Source organism: Hemiscyllium ocellatum, chromosome 6 (genome assembly GCF_020745735.1).
Source record: "Hemiscyllium ocellatum isolate sHemOce1 chromosome 6, sHemOce1.pat.X.cur, whole genome shotgun sequence".
Lineage (NCBI taxonomy): Eukaryota > Metazoa > Chordata > Chondrichthyes > Orectolobiformes > Hemiscylliidae > Hemiscyllium > Hemiscyllium ocellatum.
In genome coordinates this window covers 124,503,443-124,525,990 of record NC_083406.1, presented here as the reverse complement: position 1 = coordinate 124,525,990, position 22,548 = coordinate 124,503,443, and the positions used below count along the sequence as shown (strand labels likewise).

The 22,548-nt window shown below is 45.3% G+C and overlaps 1 protein-coding gene across 1 annotated transcript in view; it reads right to left on the bottom strand.

The window, feature by feature from the left end:
* Positions 1-2,337: 2,337 nt before the first annotated feature.
* Positions 2,338-22,548, bottom strand: part of fhip1b (FHF complex subunit HOOK interacting protein 1B) — a 62,565-nt gene continuing 42,354 nt past the window's right edge. The window contains exons 8-11 of the mRNA XM_060826395.1: positions 14,588-15,856; positions 10,635-10,813; positions 7,619-7,781; positions 2,338-3,127 (exon numbers count right to left, since the gene is read on the bottom strand). Of these exons, the coding sequence (XP_060682378.1) occupies positions 2,832-3,127; positions 7,619-7,781; positions 10,635-10,813; positions 14,588-15,856 (1,907 nt within the window). The 3' untranslated portion in view covers positions 2,338-2,831. The remainder of the gene's footprint in view (positions 3,128-7,618; positions 7,782-10,634; positions 10,814-14,587; positions 15,857-22,548) is intronic.

Sequence of the window (22,548 nt, the reverse complement as noted above, 5' to 3'; positions counted from 1 at the left end):
GCTTTGCCCTTGGTCCATACCCACCATTCCTTGCTTATTCATATGCTTATCTAAAAGTCCCTTAAATACCCCTATCATATCTGCTTTCTCCCCCACCCCGGGCGGCATGTTCCAGACTCCTACCACTGTGTTTAAAAAACTTGCCTCTCACATCTCCTTTGAATCTCCCCCTCTCACCTTAAATGCATGTATAATGTAATCATGGGCGCCTTTACTTTTATAGATACTCGTGATACACATAATTGTGAGGAGAATGCAAGGTGATTTAGACAAGTTCAGAGAATGGAACCTAACTCCACCACTCTGAGTCCATTTTAAACCCTAACCACTTGAGTGAATCTGCTTCCCCCACAATTTCAGACAGTATGTCCCAGACCCCAACCCCTTGAGTGAATCTGCTTCCCCCACAATTTCAGACAGTACATCCCAGACCCCAACCCCTCGAGTGAACCTGTTACCCCCACAATCTCAGACAGTACATCCCAGACCCCAAGCCCTTGAGTGGATCTGCTTCCCCACAATTTCAGGCGGTATATCCCAGACTGTAACCACTCGAGTGAACTTGTGTTTTCAAGGAAGTAGATATAGCTCTTGTAGCTAAAGGGATTAAGGGATCTGGGGGGAGGGTGAGATTAGGGTATTGAGCTCGATGATTGAATGGTGGAGGCTTGAGGGGTCGATTGACCTACTCTGGCTCCTATTTTCTCTGTTTCTATATCTTTCTGTTCCTACAAATTCTACCAAGTAATACCCTTTAATTTATATTGTCTGCCAATGTTCTTCCTAAAAAGTATATCACCGACACTTCTCCACATTGAACTTCGCCTGCTACCTATCCATCCACTCCACCAACACGTCAATGACCTTTTCAAGTTTTATAGTATTCTTATCTCAGTTTACAATTCGCCCAAGCTTTTGTACTATTCACAAACATTGAAATTGTGCCCTCTAACCTGAGTCTTGCCCACATTCATGAGGGTCCCAGTACTCACCCTGGGGAATTCCATTGTAAACCATCCTGCAGTCTGAGAAATATCTATTCCCTGTCACTCAGTGAATTTTCTATCCATGGTGCTACTGTTGATTTTATTGGACTCACTCTAATTTTACAAGTCTGTTGTGTGGCATAATATCTAACATAAGCTTTCTTTCCTTAATTAATTTGCATTTTCCAACATAATAATTTTTGTGCAAAATACTTGGAGGTTTCTCCAGCACCATAAGTATTCACTTAATACTATAGCCCCCTTCCCTTCCCACCCCAGGTAAATCCCTATTTCATTCCCATATCAGCTGCACTCATCCTGCACCAAAGATGATTCTGAGTTTCCCTTTTTTGTTAGCTGCCAATTTCTTTTCACACTCTGTCCTTCCTTCTGTTAGTTGTTTTTCCAACAGCCCCTTAAAGTTTCCATACTCAGCATGGTCTCAAATTGTATTTTCTACCTGAAAATCATCATCAAAGAGATCAAGTATTAAAATGTAAATATTCAGGGGCATGTGACTTTTTAAAAGGACAGGCAGGAAGGAAAGGGTAGTGGGACAGCATAGATGGAATAAGTACATGAGCAAAACATGCTGTTGACTCAGATGGTGTAGAATCCAAATGGGTGGAGGTAAGTAGTAATAAGGGGAAGATAACATTGGTTAGAGTATCCACAGACACCCTACAGTAGCTGTTCTGTAAGACGGAGAATAAATAAGGAGGTAATGAAGGAATGTATAAATTATATTAATCATGGGTGACTTCAGTCTTCATATAGATTGTGGAAAATCAAATTGGCAAAGAATGCCACAAGAAAAAATTTCATAGAATGAATTTGGAGCAGTTTTCCCAAGAATAATATGCTGTGGGCCCGATCGGGGATCAGATTATTTTGGATCTGGTAATGTGTAATGAAGCAGGTTTAATGAATGATGACAAATGAGTAAAAGATACCCAAAAACAGTGAGTTTGAGAGGGAGAAACTTGGGTCAAAAACAGCTATCCTAAACGTAAACCAGAGTAACTAGGTAAGAATGAGTGTAGAGTTAATAATCGGATTAATTACAACTTTTACTACTTCATTTCTTTTGACAGACTCCTGCTAACTTTCTACCCAGCTCCCTAAAGCTGCCTAAGTCTTGATTCCTGAATTATAATCTTCTTTTGATCTATTGTCATTCAGAGCAATGTGACCACAACTAGTGGCTGTTCAGTGATCCCACAGGGTGCACTGCAGCCCCTTTCAGTGACAAGCCCCCCCCCCCGCCCCCAGTAAAGCAACACACCATTCTAATAACATTAAAAAGTGAAACTAAATGCAATTTGAGAAGCTGTGTTTTTTTTTAAAAAAATATTTCAACATTTACACAGCAGAAATTTCTGCATAACATTCATCGATAAAATGAGTGTGTAAATTTTTCTCTCTTTGAATCTACAGTTGGATCCAAGACACCCGGAGATTGATCTGTCTCTCTCTTTCCCACTCTCAACCTTCCAAACATGCAGCTCAGTCCAGAGAGAGGATGGTGATATGGTTTTTTTCTTGCACAATGCCCAGTGTGAGACGAGTCTCAGCAATCAGTCAGAAAGCACTGAAGTGAACCACTATCAGCAACGCACTGTGGAAACCTGATGAGAATAATTGAGGAATACATTCTGCTTCCAAATGTCGATGAAGAACTCTTTGGAATGAAGTTTGGAACTTCTGTACCACAATGTGTTGCAGAGTCAGATGTGTTATTTACAGATCCCGTGGTTACTATTAAAGGAAGCTTATGTCATGCTCCAAGTCAGTGCGAGTGCTATGTGCTAACTGGCTGCTCCTGCTCTCCATATTCTCCAGCCGTCACTCCTCCTTGTCATCCAGTAAGAAGGGAGACGTGACAGTGTGTTCCTGTGCGATGGCTGCTAGCTCTTTCAGGAACTCCGAAAAGATAAGTGAGCAGTAAACAGCATTCTTCACCCGTAGTGCCTCATTTTGTTTCTCCGCCGAACTCTTAAAGATAGAGCTCCCAGTGAGTGCATGCAGAACCTGCCCCTCTCGCACATGCTGCAGAGCTAACTGGGCAGCTTGGCGGGCCCTTGTGGGACTGTTGGTGTGGCGCAGGATCAGCTCACCAAGGGAGGGCTTTCGACTCTTTACTAAAAAGTGCCAAGGGAAGAAAAAAATCCAGTTAAAGAACCAGCTGCAAAATCAAGACTTATACCCTACCCATTAAAACCACCTCTACCTAGACTCATTAAACCCGCCCACATATGCTCTGATTAAATCCAGGACTGATTCGGTGAAAAGACAGGATTTTTCATTCGTTCTTGGGATGTGGGTGTGCTGGCTGGGTCAGTATTTATAACTCATCCCAAAGTGCTATGGTGAAGGTGGGGCAATCATAAACGTCATAGTCACTGGACTAATAATCCAGAGACAACTTAACATTCTTGAGGTCACAGGTTTGAATCCCACCATGACAGATCCACAAGACCTTATGTGCAGAATTAAGCAATTTGGCCCATCAAATCTGCTCCATCATGGCTGATAAGTTTCTCAACCCCATTCTACTGCTTTCTCCCAGTAACCTTTGATCCCCTTACCTATCAAGAACCTATCTATTTCTGTCTTAAGTATACTTAAAGACCTGGCCTCCACTGCACTCTACAGCAACGAATTCCAAAGATTCACCATCCTCTGGCTGAAGAAATTCCTCCTCATCTCAGTTCTAAAGAGTCATTCCTTCACTTTGAGGTTATGCCCGCAGTTTGTAGTCTCTCGTGGTAGTGGAAATGCCTTCTCTATATCCACTCTATCCAGGCTTCATAGTACCCTAAGTTTCAATCAGAACTCTTCCCCCCCCCCCCCCCCCCCCACTTCTTCCTATTCTTCTAAACTCTATCGAGTACAGACACAGAGTCCTTATCTGCTCCTCTCATGACAAATTCTTCATCCTCAGGATCTCTTGTAAACTTCCTCAGGATTCCCTCCAATGCCAGCACATCCTTCCTTAGATGCAGCACCCAAACCCACTCACAGTATTCTAAATGTGGTCTGACCAGAGCCTTATATTGTCTCAGCAGTACATCGCTGCTCTTGTAAACTAGCCCTCTTGAAATGAATACGAACATTGCATTTGCCCTCTTAACTGCCAACTGAATCTGCATGTTAATCTTAAGAGAATCCTGAACAAAATCTCATGTCCCTTTGTGCTTCAGATCTCCGAAGCCTTTCCCATTTACAAAATAGTCTTTTTTATTCCTCCTCCCAAAGTGCATAACCTCACTTTCCTACATGGTATTCCATCTGCCACTTTGTCCATTCTCTTAGCCTGCCCAAGTTCTTCTGCAGCTTCCCACTTCCTCAACACGACATGTCCTCCACCTTTAGTGGACAGCTCAGTGGTTAGCACTGCTGCCTCCTAGCACCAGGGTCCCAGGTTCAATTCCAGCCTTGGGCGACTGTCTGTGTGGAGTTTGCACATTCTCCCAGTGTCTGCATGAGTTTCCTCCCACAGTCCAAAGATGTGCAGGGCAGGTGAATTGGTCATGCTAAATTGCCCACGGTGTTAGGTGCATTAGTCAGAGGCGAAATGGGTCTGAGTGGGTTCTTTGGAGGGTCGGTGTGGACTTGTTGGGTTGAAGGGCCTGTTTCCACACTGTAGGGAATCTAATATAATCTAATCTAATATATTCTATTCTTGTGTCATCTGCAAATTTAGCAGCAATGCCCTTTATTCCTTCAACCAGGTTGTTAATGTATGATGTGAATAGTCATGACCACAACACAGACTCTTGTAGTACTCCACTAGTCGCTGGCTTCCATCTGAAAAAGACACCTTTATCCCCACTTTCCGCCTTCTGCCAGTCATCCAATCCTCTATCCATGCCAGTACCTTGTCCCTAATACTGTGGGGTCCTACCTTGTTTAGCGGTCTCCTATGTGACACCTTAACAAAGGCCTTCTGGAGATCCAAATAGATCATGTCCACTGTTCTCCTTTGTCTAACTTGACTATTACCTTGTCAAAGAATTCTAACAGATTTGTCAGGCATGGCCTCCCCTTGATGAAGCAGTGCTGACTCAGTCCTATTTTATCATGCACTTCTAAGTACTCTGCAAATCTCATCCTTAATAAGGAACTCTAAAATCATACCAATAACTGAGATCAGGCTAACCAGCCTGTAGTTTACAGTCTTTTGCCTCCCTCCCTTTTTAAACCAAGATGTTACATTAGCCATTTCCAGTCTTCTGGGACCCTCCTTAACTTCTGAAAGATCATACCAATACCTCTACAATCCCTCAGCAATCTCCTTCAGAGCTCTGGGGTGTAGTCCATCTGGTCCAGGTGATTTATCCAACTTCTTCCCTTTCAGCTTCTCCAGCATCTTCACCTTAGTGATGACCACTACACTCACCTTTGCCCCCTGACTCTCTTGAAGTTCGGGTATGCTGCTGGTGAAAACTGAAAACCTATTCAGTTCCTCTGCCATTTCTTTGTTCGCTATTACTACTTCTCCAGACTCATTTTCCAGTGGTTCCTTTACCTTCAGCTCCCTTACCATTATATGCCACTAAATCCACATTTACCTGTTCCCTGGTGGGCTCTACCACAAATTGCTCCAAAAAAAGCCATCATGTCGACATTTCATAAATTCCTTTTCTCAAGGTCCACTACCAATCTGATTTTCCCAATCCACCTGCATACTGAAGTCTCCTATGTTTATTGTAATGAGCCTTTCCTCTATGTCTTTTCCATCTCCTGATTTATTTTTGTGCCTCACACTCTGACTATCAGTTAGGAGGCATCTACATAATTCTCATCAAAGTCTTTTTCTCCTTTGCAGTTCCTTAACTCTACATACACAGATTCTAGGCCTTCCATCTATATCACTTCTGGCTATGAATTTAATTCCTTTTCATTTTCTTTTGATTTCATTTCTTACTAACAAGGCAACCCTCCTCCCTTTGCCCATCTGCCTCTTTCGATAGGATGTGTATTCTTGCAGCCATGTCTCTGTGATACCCACAACGTCACACCTGCCAGTTTCAATCTGCGCTACAAGCTCATTTAACCTATTATATATACTGTGTGCATTTAACTACAACAACCTCAATCCTATGTTGACTGCTCCCCTTCTCGTAGTTGTCTCCTTATCTGCTATGCCTTTCCATACACTCTGTCCTACTAGTTCTGAAAACTGTAATAATCTCTGCTGAGCCCTCCCCACCTTTATCCATTTCCTAGGTTTTTGATTAGCCAGGATTCTGGTCCCATTAGAACAGCTCCCTGCTTCCCCATTACTGGTGCCAATGCCCTATGAATTCAAACCTGTTTATCCCACATCAATCTTCAGCCGTGCATTTAGCTCTTCAGTCTTGTTGACCCTGTGCCAATTTGCTCATGGCTCAGACAGTAATCCAAAGGTTATTACATTTTTGGTTCTGCTTTTTAAATTTAGCCCCTAACTGCTCATACTCCTTCAGCAGAACCTCTTTCTATCAATATCATTGATATCTACATGGACCACAGCAATTGGATCGTTTCCATCCTATTCGAAGTTCCTCTGCACCCCAGATGTGATGGTGAAACTTGAATTCAGAAAGTTCTTGAATTAAAAACTACCCAAGTGGCAACCATGTAACCACTATTGTAAAAACCCATCTGGGTAACTAACATCCTTCAGTGAGGGAAACCAGCTGTCCTTACCTGGTCTGGTGTACGTGACTCCAGACTCACCGCAATGTGGTAGATCCATTACTGCCCTCTGAAATGGACAAGCAAAGCCACTCAGTTGAAGGCCATCTAGGGTTGGCCAATATATGCTGGCCTTGGGCAGGGTTGCTCACATCTCACACTGAATGTTAAAAAATGGTGGCGAACTGCTGCAGTCAATGTGCTGCTGGTAGACCCACAATGTCGAAGGTCACTGAAGGACTTAACAAGGCACAGTGATATATTTCCAAGTTAGGAGCATGAGTGGCTTGGAGAGAACTTGCAGGAGATGATGTTCCCATTTATATGCTGCCTTTGTCCTTCTAGATAGAAGTGGTTGTGAGTTTGAAAGGTGCTAATGAGCTTTGGTAAATTGTAGATAGGACACAATGCTGCTACTGAACATTGGTGTTGAAGGGAGTGAATATTGAAAGTGGTTGAGGGAGACAATAATAGAAATGCTGAATGAGGTGCCAATCAAGCAGGCACCTAAACTGAGATAGCAAATCTATCCAGGCTCCTGACCCACAGCATTGGGAATGATTCAAGGCTGCTCCTGAATTGGCTGAACAACTCCTTCAGTTCAAGACCAATTTTAGTTGGTGAGCATAGACCTTACCTCCAAAGCCAACATTCTGTAAAACAAGAAAAAATGTAACAGGACTGTCCAGTAGAGCAATGCAATGAATGGGTATCAATTTCAGTGGACAGTCATATATGGAAATAGGAGAACCAGGGGTGGGATGAATCCGTATATCACGATTGCACAGCAAGAAGATTTGGAAAGGTGACCACTGAAGAAAAATGCTCTGAATATGAACCAACCAGGTATCTACCCAACCGCTTTGAAGAATGTGAAGTGATAGTTAGTAACTTAACCCCAAAAAGATACTGTAAAGGAAGCAGACTGAAGAATAAAGAGTGAGGTTTACCTAGATTCTCAGAGCGTCGCAGTGGAGGAACAGAGTTGGGAGATTCTGACCAGTCAAGTTTCCCTCTGGCGATTAAATATTTCCTTGCCTTGTACAGCATCATGGGAAAATCTTCCTGAGTGGCTGCAAACATCTCAATCTTGCTCTTCACAGACCCAAGAACCTGAGTGGGGAATGGTTCAAATGTGACATGGAAAAGGCTCGAAAAATAAGACTGGATTTGCAAAGATATGCCCAGCACAGAAAAACTGGCAAACTCTGCACTGATACCCGGTCTGTGCGTGGTCAGCAACAGCAACAGGGTGACTTAGGCTCAATACTTTCAGGGGATAAAAGGCACTATTTTCTCAGCCAGGATATAGCACTCCTAAATAAAACAGTCTGTCAGTCATGACAAGACAGCATCAAGCTCACCCATGGGGTGGGTTCACAGGCTCAATGATCAGCTCCAGATACTTTAGTACTGAGGGAGTGTCGCACTGTTGGAGGGTAAGTATTGAGGGAGTGCTACACTGTTGGAAGGTCAGTACTGAAGGAGGGCTGCATTGTCGGAGGGTTAGTACTGAGGGAGTGCCGCAACGTCGGAAGGTCAGTACTGAGAAATTGCCACAGTGTCAGAGGGTCAGTACGGAGGAAGCACTGCATTATCGGAAGGTTAGTGCTGAGGGAGTGCCACACTGTCGGAGAGGCAGTACTGAGGGAGCGCCGCACTGTCAGAGAGTCAGTGCTGAGGGACTGCTGCATTGTCAGAGGGTCAGTACTGAGAGAATGCCGCACTGTCGGTGGGTCAGTATAGAGGGAGTGCTGCATTGTCGGAGGGTCAGTATGGAGGGAGTGCCACACTGTCAGAAGGTCAGTACTGAGGGAGTGCCGCACTGTCAGAGATTCAGTACTGAGGGAGTGCCGTACTGTCAGAGATTCAGTACTGAGGGAGTGCCGTACTGTCGGAGGGTCAATGCTGAGGGAGCAGCGCACTATTGGAGAATCAGTACTGAGGGAGTGCCGCACTGTCGGAGGATCAGTACTGAGGGAGTGCCGCACTGTCGGAGGGTCAGTGCTGAGGGAGTGCCGCACTGTTGGAGAGTCAGTATTGAAGGGGTGCCACACTGTCGCAGGGTCAGTACTGAGGGAGTGCCGCAGAGCTGGAAGGTCAATGCTAAGGGAGTGCACACTGTCAGAGGGTCAGTACTGAGAGAGTGCCGCACTGTTGGAGGGTCAGTACTGAGGGAGCACTGCACTATTGGAGGTTCAGTACTGAGGGAGCGCTGCACTGTTGGAGGGTCAGTGCTGAGGGAGTGCTACATGGTCAGAGAGTCAGTACTGAGGGAGGGTCAAACTGTCAGTGGGTCAATGCTGGGGGAGTGCCACACTGTTGGAGGGTCAGTTCTGAGGGAGGGCTGCACTGTTGAAGGGTCAGTATTGAGGGAGTACTGCACTGAACCGGGTCAATGCAGAGGGAGTGCCCCACTGTCGGAGAGGCAGTACTGAGGGAGCGCTGCACTGTCAGAGAGTCAGTACTGAAGTGGTGCCGCACTGTTGGAGAGTCAGTACGAAGTGCAGAATTGTTGGATTTCAGTGCTGAATGAGCGCCGCACTATCGGAGGGTCAGTGCTGAGGGAGTGCCGCATTGTCGGATGATCAGTACCGAGGGAGAACTGCACTGTCGGAGGGTCAATAGAAGGGAGAACAAACTTTCCTGAGAACTATATTTGGCAGATGCTGCACATTATGTATTGTCTTTTGGAAGAGATGTTAAACTGAACTGAGACCGTTGAAGGAAACGATTCATTATCCAACAAGGAGAAGAAAGTTGTTCTAGGATACTCATTATATTTTGACATTGTATCTTTGGACACTATACAAGTCTCTGAACTCCACATTCAACTGAATCTGGACAACTCCAATTCCATTCACTTCACAGAAAACTTCAGATTGAGGAGGCGGATAGCAACTCAGAGCATCACGCTGTCCATGCTGCTCTCTTACTGATGTCACCTGCTTTCAGAGCTACGACTGTGCCAAGTTTCAGGAAGTGACTGAACAATGGGATGGGTCTCCTGATCTTTCTCTTTAAATGTTGTTACATTTAATCAACGATGCTCAGTAATATGGGGTGAAAAAGCAGACCTCTGGTGTAGTCCCAATGGCAGTATTGGTTGGGGTTGATGATGATGACATTTGATTATACCCTTGGTTAAGCCAAACATGAAGGTGTCTGAACAATGGCACTCTGCATCATCCTGAATCCACGAACAGCGACCTATGCCATTTATGAACTCAATCATATCAGCAGGGACCCAACTGGCAGAGGGAGTCTTCAAGCATCACTTTCAATTTCTGAAGTGATAATGCTCATCTAGCAACAGATTTAGATCATTTTGCCCAACTAGTCCTTGCGGCTTCAATGACATGACCTTCCTCTCACTCCATCACCATATCCTTTAATTCTTTCAGGAGAAAGTGAAGACTGCAGGTGCTGGAGATCAGAGCTGAAAATGTGTTGCTGGAAAAATGCAGCAGGTCAGGCAGCATCCAAGGAGCAGGAGAATCGACGTTTCAGGCATGAGCCCTTCTTCAGGAAGCCGTTCTTCTTCCTGAAGAAGGGCTCACGCCTGAAACATCGATTCTCCTGCTCCTTGGATGCTGCCTGACCTGCAGCGCTTTTCCAGCAACACATTTTCAGCACCTTCAATTCTTTTCTCTGTCATATGTTTATCTCCTTAAAGGTATCTGTAGTGTTCACCTCCATTGTGGAAGTAAGTTCCACATTCTTCCCACTCCCTGGCCGAAGACAGTTCTCCTGAATTTCCAATTGGCTTTATCAGAGACAGTCTTGTGTTTCTGGTTGTATTTTGCTCTCCTTCACGAACAAACACATATTCCTTACATCTATTCAATCAAGCGCTGCCACACACAAACTAATTCAAAACAACCATATTCCCCTCTCGATCCAATACATTCAACCTCCAGGTGTGTTAATTGCTAGGTTTGTTAAATCAGTGTGATAGGATCATACCTGGATTAGAGACTTGACACTGGGTTGAAATACCATGTTGGTGTTGAGCAGGAAGGAGCGGAGGAGGGGTTGGGGGTAACAGGCTAGCTGCGCAATAATTCCAGTTAGTAAGAAATTGACGTAGAGCGAGTTCTGTAACATATTTTCCAGCTTGGCAAACAGAACAGCGATAAACGAACCTGGAGGGGAGAGACAGAGGGTCATCAACATCTCAGACAGCACAGATTAACTCACCAGCAACAGACACAAAGGAAGGTTTAACATTTCAGAGACTGCAGACTAATTCACCACAGAGACAAGGAGAGAAGGGTGGGAGAGACAGAGAGTCACAAGAGAACTCCAAGAGTGTCTAGGAGAGAAAGAGTCAGGCAGAAAGGAAATGACAGAGAGAAAGACAAAGAAAGGCAGAGAGGGTAAAGACAGAGACCATTAATACCTGAGAGACAGCACAGATTAGCATAAGAAAGGTAGCAAAAGAAAACGTGACAGAGAGAGAGAGACAGAAAGAAAGATTGAGAGCGGTGGCAGACCGGCATCATTAACATCTTAACAGCACATCCTCACTCATCAGGGGCATATGCATAAAAAAAACAGAGAATAAGAGGGAAGAGAGATGAGCATAATAGATACAGACAGTACAGAAATAGAGGAAGACAGCACAATCAATACTTAAGACCTAACTCCTCAGAATTCACCAGCTGAGATATGAAACTCTTGAGGAGTGGAGTTCAATGACAGAAATACCTGAACAACTAACAGCAGAAACTGAAAGGGAGACATGCAGGGAGAGAGTGTGAGGTGAGTGAATGTGCGAGGCATTCTTAATTAACCAGTTCTCACAGGGTCAAAACAGGGAAAGATAAAGGATAAGAGGAGTTAAAGAAAGTGAGAATGGGAGTAGTAGACAGAGAGATGGAGCCTGTGCTTGGGCCACACACAGGATAGTCTTTCACATCAAAAGATACACACACTGATTTGGCATGTACTGACCTGCGCAGGGGCTTTGTGGGGTGGGGGGGGGGGGGGGGGGGGCGGCGGGGGGAGCAACCAGGTCATCAGGGTGAGAATGAAGATTCTTTCATGCTGGTGTAGTTCTGGGATGAGATATAACAGAAGGTTTCAGAATTCACTCAGCATGATGCATGGTTTTTGTGCTAACCTACGCTCTGGGCAGTTTAACCTAAGAACTGGCAGAGGCGCAGGACACCGCCATTCAGCCCCTCGAACCTGTACCACCCAATTAAATCATGGTTAATTTCTATTTCAACTCCATCTTAGCTCTAAAGTTCTCAACACCCTAAACCGACACAAATCTACTGGTACAAAAGTACATTATGACAGATACTTTCTACCTAAGATTTTGCCCCTAGGTACCTCTGTACCTAAGATGGTGATGGAGAATGATGATTTTGTACACTTCTCATTATATGCCTGTATCCCTGTTCCTGAATACACATGACAACAAAACCATATTCAAATAAAATTTAATCTGAATTTGAATTTTAAGGCAGAGACAGATAGATTCTTGCTAAGCTTGAAGGTGAGAAGATGTCAGGAGGTAGTTTGGAATGTGGGTTTGAGATTACAATCAAATCAGCCATGATCTTATAGAATGCAGAGCAGGTTAGAGGGGCTGAATGGCTGACTTCTGCTCCTTGTTTGTACATTCCAATGTAAGCAACACATGCTGGGCTGAATTGTGTCCTCCTGTGCTGCAGGATCCCAATGACTGTCCAGTTCTTGATGCAGTGTGTCAGGGAAAAGGGGGCCTGCACCAGGACCTGAAGAAGGTAGGGGGAGGCATCTTCACTAGGTGCCCAGGGGAATAAACAGAGGAGCAGTGCTGGCATTGTGGTAACATCAATAGATTGGCAATCTAGAAACCCACCTTACCTCTTGCAAAAATGCCATCCCATACTCCCAATTCCTCCCCTGTATCTGCTCCCAGGAGGACTAGTTCCACCACAGAACACACCAGATGGCCTCCTTCCCTTCCCAGGTGGTTAAAGATGCCCTCCAACGCATCTCGTCCACATCCCGCACCTCCGCCCTCAGACCCCACACCTCCAACCATAACAAGGACAGAATGCCCCGGTGCTCACCTTCCACCCTACCAACTTTCGCATAAACCAAATCATCCACCGACATTTCCGCCACCTCCAAAAAGACCCTACCACCAGGGATATATTTCCCTCCCCATCCCTTTCAGCCTTCCACAAAGACCGTTCCCTCCGTGACTACCTAGTCAGGTCTACGCCCCCCCCCCCCCACAACCCACCCTCCCATCCTGGCACCTTCCCCTGCCACTGCAGGAACTGTAAAACCTGTGCCTACACCTCCTCCCTCGTCTCTATCCAAGGCCCTAAAGGAGCCTTCCACATCCATCAAAGTTTTATCTGCATATCCACTAATATCATTTATTGTATCCGTTGCTCCTGATGCGGTCTCCTCTACATTGGGGAGACTGGGCGCCCCCTAGCAGAGCGCTTTAGGGAACATTTCCGGGACACCCGCACCAATCAACTACACCGCCCCATGGCCCAACATTTCAACTCCCCCTCCCACTCTGCCAAGGACATGGAGGTCCTGGGCCTCCTTCACCACCGCTCCCTCACCACCAGACGCCAGGAGGAAGAACGCCTCATCTTTCGCCTCGGAACACTTCAACTCCAGAGCATCAATGTGGACTTCAACAGTTTCCTCATTTCCCCTTCCCCCACCTCACCCTAGTTCCAAACTTCCAGCTCAGCACTGAACCCATGACTTGTCCGGACTTGTCCTACCTACCTATCTCCTTTTCCACCTATCCACTCCACCCTCTCCTCCCTGACCTATCACCTTCATCCCCTCCCCCACTCACCCATTGTACTCTATGCTACTTTGTCCCACCCCCACCCTCCTCTAGCTTATCTCTCCACGCTTCAGGCTCTCTGCCTTTATTCTTGATGAAGGGCTTTTACCCGAAATGTCGATTTCGCTGCTCCTTGGATGCTGCCTGAACTGCTGTGCTCTTCCAGCACCACTAATCCAGAATCTACAAACCCAGTTAATGTTCTGGGCGCATGGGTCAAAACCCACAACCACTTTCATCTCGAAGGACATGGGCAGCAGATACATGGGAACACCATGCTCTGCAAGTTCCCCTCCAAGCTATTCCTTATCCTGACTTGGAAATACAGAACTCAGACTTCTCCAGTTTCCTCATTTCCCCTCCCCCCACCTTGTCTCAGTCCCAACCCTCGAACTCAGCACCACCTTCCTAACCTGCAATCTTCTTCCTGACCTATCAGCCCCCACCCCCACTCTGGCCTATCACCCTCACCGTAACCTCCTTCCACCTATCGCATTTCCAACGCCCCTCCCCCAAGTCCCTCCTCCCTACCTTTTATCTTAGCCTGCTTGGCACACTTTCCTCATTCCTGAAGAAGGGCTCATGCCCGAAACGTCGATTCTCCTGCTCCTTGGATGCTGCCTGACCTGCTGCGCTTTTCCAGCAACACATTTTTCAGCTCTGATCTCCAGCATCTGCAGTCCTCATTTTCTCCTTGGAAATACATCGCCATTTCTTCAGTGGCTCTTGGTTAAAATCCTGGAATTCCCTCCCTAAGGGCATTGTTGCTCTGTCTACAGCAGTTCACCACCACCTTCTCAAGGGGCAACTCGGGACCGTGCAATAAATGCTGGGCCCAGCCAGTGACACCCACAACTCATGAATTAAGATATTAAAAAAAACAACAAATTTCACTGACCTACCATGGGCTAAAGAATTTTCTGGAAAATGTATCTTTCTCCCCTGACAATCTGCTCATTATTTTTAATTCCTCACACTGCTTGGCTGAAACAGCAGCCTCTTTTCCTGCAGCCAGTCTGCCTGGGTTGCCACAATCCTTCAATGGCCTGAGCCAGGGATTTATCATGGACAGACAGAACCAGCCTGTTTTCGGTGCTCCTACCTGTGAAAGGTTGACTCTGTGGCTGTCCAATTCGCTCAAGGTTGATCATTATCTGGGGGTCAGGTCTCACTGAAGTCAGCTTCCCAGAGGCTCCTGGCCAGTCGTTATAATGTACGGAGTGTCTCTCAGTGTCTTCATCTGCCTCCCCCTCCTCTTCCTCTTCTTCCTCAGACTGCAGGTCCCCTCCACCTCTCGCCCTCTCCTCTGCGTGACACCGGTCTCCCATCCGAGCCTCCATCTCCCTCAGCTCCTCTGTGAACTTCTCCACATTGAGCCCTTGGCCATTGGCCTCCGCTGGTGCTTGGTCAAGTAGCACATCTATTAGACTGTCGATGGACTCGGAGTCTGTGAGGGACTGCTGACTGACGGAGGAGCCTTCAGCTTTACTCTCGGGCACCACTCTGTGTTCTAGTAACCCTTCCACAACACCTGACCCCTGCAGTTGGGTAGCATCGTTCCTTAGAGTTTTTTGCGCCACTTTTCCTTTCCAGTCCCCATAGTTTCCCTCAGGCTTATCTCTCCGAACCTTCTTGACCATTAGGCAGCTTTCGTTGCGTTCTGAGGTTCCGGGCAGTTTCGTGCCAACATATTTCTCATGAGACCCATTCAACATGGATCTGGCATACTTACTATCAGTCTGGTCTCCAGCTATCCACAGCTCACTCCTGCCTCGTTCAGCATGCTTGGCAGAGGAGGAGGAGGTAGAAAGCTGGAGCTTAGGGCTCATTGGCCCTGCCTCCCTCTGCAGGCTGCGTTTCTTACTCTGAGGAGTGATGGTCATGTTCTGTTTGTTGTACTTCACATCCCAGTCACCATTTTCCAGTCCATCACTCTTGGCAGCAGTGTCTGGGCTGAGTTGGGTTTGATTTTGATGATGGAGACTATCTCTCTGCTGTTCTGAACCAAAATGGTCCATGTGTGGGTTGATGGCATTGGCATCAAACGGAATGGGCTGGACCATACGAGGATCTGGCTCCTGCCCATCATATGGTGCTGACCACTTCCCACAGGCCTTGACGCATTGGTCAATGTGACGGCGAGCATCTCGCAAGTATTCCAAGTAGTTAGAGTCCAATTCTGACACGTCCTCCCAGTTGTTGTGGGCAGGACTGCAGCTAGGGGATTCAGTTCCTCCTGGCGATCGAGGTGGGTTGATTGCATCAGAGCCTGTGCTCTGCTGCCTCATGAACAGCGCTATGCGAGCAGGTGTCGAGGGCTTGGGCACTGCAGCAGTCACAGTCGAGGTGTCGACACTCGGACTTCCGTGAGCTGCAAACGAACAGGAAGATAGTGAGCACAGAAAGGCCAGGGAAGCCACGATATACAGTGTTTCCAGTGTCACCTATACCCAGCAACAACACCCGTGTCTAAGTGAACATACAGTATCAGTGGAATGAAAGCAAAGGGAAACTCATTCATCCAAAGCACTTTTCACAACCTCAGTACTTCCATAAACATTCAACTGACAGTGGTTTTTAAAAATGTGTTCTTTGGGATGTGGGTGTCACTGGGAATGTGTCAGCCCTCAGACTAATTAATTCTGGCTGCTGGACTTCACAGGTCTGATACGTGGACTGAGTGCCTTATTATCAATATCCTGCGGGGGGGGGGGTTACCATTGACCAAAAACTCAACTGGATTTGCTAAATAAACCTAGTCGCTACAAGAGCAGGTCAGAGGCTAGGAATACTGCAGCAAGTAACTCACCTCTTGACTACCCAAAGCCTGTCCACCATTTACAAGGCGCAAGTCGGGAGTATGGTGGAATAATCTTCACTTGCCAGGATGGGTGCAGCTCCATAGAAACTGAGAGGAGTAGGCTACTCAACCCTTCAAGGCGAAAGGACTGCAGATGCTGGAGTTTAGAATTGATAGTGTGGTGCTGGAAAGCACAGCAGATCAGGCAGCATCTGAAGAGCAGGAGAATCGATGTATTGGGCAAAAGCCCTTCATCAGGAATGAGGCATTCAAGCCTGCTCTGCCATTCAATATGATCATGGCTGATCTTCTATCTCAATGTTATATTTCCCATTTTCTCCCCACACTCATTGAAGCCTTTAAAATGTAAAAGATTTTTCAAGAAGGGTGTTAGAAATGAACCAGGAAATTACAGATGGGTGGGTCTCAGGACATTGTAGGTAAACTACAAGAAAAAACTGCAGGAGCGAATTTATTCCAACTTGGAAAGGCTTGGCCGAACTAGGGATGGTCAGCATAGCTTTGTCAGAGGGAGATCATGCCTAATAAATGTATTAGTTTTTTTTTGAAAATGTGATCAGGGAAGCTGTGTTGATATATTTGGATTTTAGCAAATATTTTTGACAAGGTCCCACATGGGAGACTGATTGAGAAAGTTAAAGCACATGGAATTGTGGGAAACTTGGCAAGATGGATAAGCAACTGTCTTAGTAATAGGACAGAAAGGGTAGTGGTAGAAAGCTGTTTGAATAACTGGAGGCTGGTGTTTAGTGGTGTACCACAAGGATCAGTGCTGGGACCATTATTATTTAAAGGTTGGGTTGGTAAATTTGCGGATGACTCTAAGGTCGGTGGAATTGTGGACAGTGCTGAAGGATGTTACAGGTTACAGAGGGACATAGATAAGCTGCAGAGCTGGGCTGAGATGTGGTAAATGGAGTTTAATGTGGAAAAGTTTAAAGCAATTCAGTTTGGAAGGAGTAACAGAAATGCAGAGTACTGGGCTAATGGTGAGATTCTTGATAGTGTAGGTGAACCTTGGTGTCCATGTACATAGATCCCTGAAAGTTGTCACCCAGGTTGATAGGGTTGTTAAGATGGCATACGTTGTGTTAGCTTTTATTGGTAGAGGGATTGAGTTTCGGAACCATGATGTCATACTGCAGCTGTACAAAACTCTGGTGTGGCCGCACTTGGAGTATTGCGTACAGTTCTGGTCACTGCATTATAGGAAGAATTTGGAAGCTTTGGAAAGGGTTCAGAGGAGATTTATGAGGATGTTGCCGGATCTGGAGGGAAGGTATTATGAGAAAAGGCTGAGGGACTTGACGCTGTTTTCGTTAGAGAGAAGAAGGTTAAGAGGTGACTTAATTGACACACATAAGATAATCAGAAGGCTAGATAGGATTGACAGAACCTTTTTCCTTGAATGGTGATAACTAGCATGAGGGGACATAGCTTTAAATTGAGGGGTGATAGATATAGGGCAGATGCAGAGGTAGTGTCTTTACTCAGAGAGTAGTAGGGGTGTGGAACGCACAGCCTGCAACAGTAATAGACACCCCAACTTTAAGGGCATTTAAATGGTCACTGGATAAATAAATGGATGAAAATGGAATACTGTAGGGTGGATGGGCTTCAGATTGGTTCCACGGGTCAGCATAACATTGAGGGCTGAAGGGCCTGTCCTGTGCTGTAATGTTCTATGTTCTAAATAATGAAATTGATGAAAATGGAGTAATGTAAAGCAAATTTGCAGACAACACCATGAATGGTAGAGTGGTTAATAACAAAGAAGATGGTTGGAGGTTACAGGAAGATATTGATGGTTGGTCTAAAGGGCAGACCAGTGGCGGATGGTATTTAACCCTGATAAGTGTGAGGTAATGCACTTTGGAAAACCCCAAAAGAGGAGGGAGTACTTCCTCAATGGCAGGACACTGGGTAGCTTAGAGGAATTATTCTTGGGGGTAATTACTCATAGAGCCCTTAGTGAAGGCATATGGGATGCTTTCTTTCATCAATTGTGGCATAATGTTTAAGACAAAGAGGTAATTTTGGAATTGTACAGAGCATTGGTCAGGCCACAGCTGGAATACTGTGTGAAGTTCTGGTCACCTCATTACAGGAAGGATTTGTTAGCAGTGGGGGTGGGTACAGAGGAGGTTTGCCCGGATGTTGCCTGGGATGGAGAGACTGAGCTATAAGGAGAGATTAGATAGACTTGGATTGTTTTCTTTAGAGCAAAGACTGAGGGGGGAACATGATTGAGGTGTATTAGATAATGAAGGGTATGGGTGAGTAGGGAGCAGCTGTTCCCCGTGGTTGAGGGGTCAATTATGAGATGGTGCAGTTTTAGGTTAAGAATCAGGAGATTCCGAGGGGATTTGGGAAAAACCATTGCACTAAGTGGGTGGTGGGAATCTGGAATGCATTGACTGGGAAGGTGGTGGTGGCTGGAAACCTTACAACCTTTAGGAAGTATTTAAATGAGCATTTCAAATAAAGAACATTCAAGGGTATGAGACAAGTATAGGAAATTAGGATTAGCGCACTTTTAGTGGTAGTTATGTGGGTGCAGACTCAATGGGCCCAAGGGCCTTTTCTGCGCTACACGAATCTAGATCCCCTCCCATTCTTCTAAATTCTAGTGAAAACAAGCCCAGTCAAACCAACCTCTCCTCCTGCTATCCCAGCTATCAGCCTAGTGAACCTCTGCTGCACTCCCTCAATGGCATGTAGTTAACATTTCTCCAACATCACTCATTAAACTTAACACCACCCAGGAAGAAGACGACTGCTTGACTGGCACTGTATCCACAAGCATCTACTCCCTCCATCACCTATGCTCAGTAGTTGCAATGTGTACTATCTACAAGATGCACTGCAGGAATTCATCAAGGCTGCTCAGACAGCACCTTCCAGATTATGACCACTTCTATCTAGGGCAAGGGAAGCAGATACATAGGAACACCACCCCCTACAAATTCTTTTCCAAGCCACTCACTAGCCAGACTTGCAAATATATCGCCATTCCTTCACTGTGGGTCAAGATCCTGGAATTGCCTCCCAAAGGGCATTGTGCGCCTACTTACAGCACATGGTTCAAGAAGACAATTCACCTTAAAAGTACAATCAGTGCTGGCCTTGTTAATGATACACCTTATCCTGTGATTCGATGCAGTGTAGATAGAGGCCTATTTGGTCTGCATCAAATCTCCAAATGAGAATCTCACCTCATGTCATTATCTCACCTTCTCTCTATAATGTTGCACATTTTTCTTTTCAAATAACCATCAACTTCCCACTTGAAAGTCTTGACTGAATCAGCCTCCACCACACTATAAAAGCAGCATTCCCAAACCTAACCACTTCATGCATGAAAAAGACTTTACTATCCAGGCATAGAGAATGTGGCGTTGATGAAGAAGCTCTGAAGTTTTGAGATTGATACCTGATGGATCTCAGAATCCCCTGTGATAACGAAGTCAAACTTATGGAATGATGAGTGCCTACTCCCAGAGATTAAAAATGACACAACACCATGGTATTCGAACAGATGAAAAACTCAACAGACAATCAAGGTATTTTTCAATGTATAGTTTCAGTTACATCACGCTGTAATTTTTTGCTATAAATTCTGTGTCTTACAGTTGTGTCCTCCACAACCACCTGATGAAGGAGCGGCGCTCCGAAAGCTAGTGTGCTTCCAATTAAACCTGTTAGACTATAACCTGGTGTTGTGTGATTTTTAACCTTGTACAGCCCAGTCCAACATCGGCATCTCCAAATCATGTTATAGGCCAACAGTTTTATTTGGAAGCACTAGCTTTTGGAGTGCTGCTCCTTCATCAGGTGTTGGACTATAACCTGGTGTTGTGAGATTTTTAACTTTGTACACCACAATCCAATACGGATTAGGGGCGACACAGTGGCTCAGTGGTTAGCACTGCTGCCTCACAGCACCAGGGTCCCTGGTTCAAATCCAGCCTTGGATGACTGTCTGTGTGGAGTTTGCACATTCTCCCCGTGTCCGCCTGGGTTTCCTCCGGGTGTTCCGGTTTCCTCCCACAATCCAAAGATGTGTAGGTCAGGTGAATTGGCCATGCTAAATTGCCTATAGTGCTAGGTGCATTAGTCAGAGGGAAATGGGTCTGGGTGGGTTACTCTTCGGAGGTTCGGTGTGGACTGGTTGGGCCGAAGTGCCTGTTTCCACACTGTAAGGAATCTAATGTAACACTGGCTCCTCCAAATCATTACTCCCTGAGAGAGTGACTGAGGGGAAGGCTCCTTCTCCATCTTGTGGCCAATGCAATTTATTGCAGGGATTTCAAAACATGAATCATATTGAGCTTCTGTTGGTGGAAAGCTGCAATGCAACCCTTTGCTTACCTTTTTACCAGTTACCAGCTTTTTGTTTCATTGATGTTTGTGTTCATCAGGTGACAACCACCTGATGTAGGAGCGGCGCTCCGAAAGCTAGTGCTTCCAATCAAACCTGTTGGACTTTAGCCTGGTGTTGTGTGATTTTTACTGTGTTCATCTGAGTTACATTGCTATTGTCAGATGATAAACGAGCATCGATTTTGATATTTCAAAGCATTGTAACTTGTGAAAATACAGGGCAGTAGTTCAAAAGAACATTGAAAATTTGCTGGAATGGTCAGCGAGGTGGCTGATGAGGTTTAATGCAGAGAAGTGTAAGGTAACACATTTTGGTGGGAAAAATATTTAGACACAATATAAAACAAAGGTACTTGATAAGCAAAGGGGTAAAAGAGGGAGTAGGAGGAATTGGAGTAATTAGATAGCCATGCTGTAAAGTGGATGTTGTAAGCATGGCAGTTCGAACTGTACATAACAGTCAGGTGTCAGCTGGATGGCTGGTTCGCAATGCAAAATGATTGCGATAGCGGGGGTTCAATTCTCATGCGGGTTGAAGTTATCATGAAGGTCTTGCCTGCTTAACCTCTTCCCCTTGCCGGATGTATGGTTTGAGGGGTCAAAGGGCCTATGTTTTTGTGTATGTCCTACTCTAAAGAGAGCACAGGAGCAAACAAACCTGGGTGTAAATGTACAAAAATTAATTCAGGTGGAGAGAGTGGTTAATAAAGCAAATATTATCCCGATTCCTTTATGAATATAGACATGGAATTCCAGAGCAGGGAGATAGATTTTAATATCATATATGAGCCATTCAATATGTAAAATAGCAATTTTCTTACAGTACATTTACTTATTTTGCAAATCACTTTAAATTTGTGCCCTCTTGTTCTTGACCCTTTTACGAGGAACAATTTCTCCTGGTCTACTCTGTCCATGCCCTTCATGATATTGAAAACCTCTTTCAAATCTGTACTTGCTTTCCATTTTACAAGGAGAGCAGTCCCAACTTCACCAACTTTTCTTCGCAGCTGAAATGTGTAGTCCCTGGAACCATTCTCAGAAAACTCTTCTGCTCTTTTTACATTACATTTACATCCTTTCTAAAGCATGGCAGTTCGAACTGTACATAACAGGCATCAGTTAGCTGGATGACTGGTTTGCAATGCAGAATGATTGCAATAGCAAGGGTTCAATTCTCATGCGGGTTGAGGTTATCATGAAGGTCTTGCCTGTTTGACCACCCCCCTGCCAGATGTATGATAACTCTTTGGTTAAAACACCATCAATCATCGCTCCCAAATGAGAGAGACAGCCCTATCATTCTCTGGGACTGTGGAAACTTCACATAGTGCGCCTGTCACAAAGCTGGTTTCTTTTTTTTAAAAAAGTTGTTTCTTTTTTCAAGGTTACTATGTCCTTGGTTTTTGTCAGAGGGGTAAAAAACCGCTCTCAGCTCTGATTAGTCTGATTTAGTACAGAGATTAAAGGGCATTGAGAAGCCTTTTTGATTATATGTAAACAGATGACACTTCTGGCTAAAGTGGTCATATTTTCAAAGGTCATAATGAAAAAGGAGTGGTCAGCTTTCTAGCTGAGTCATTCAATTCAGTCCAGAACTGGTTGGGAGTTCAACAGTGAGCTGTGAGGAAACTCTCTCTTCTGCCCTTCTAACTTCAACCTGAAAGCATCTGACCCTTTTTTGTACTGTGTTTCAAAAGGGGGTTTGCATATTGGAACCGTTGTGTATATTCGGAACAGCATACTTAAGTCAAGTTTGGGTAGACTGAGTTCTGTAGGGGTTCTTTATTCTGTTCTTCATGTTTGATTGTGTAATTTTGTGAATACATTTTTTGTCTGTTTTAAACCTGGTAGTCAAC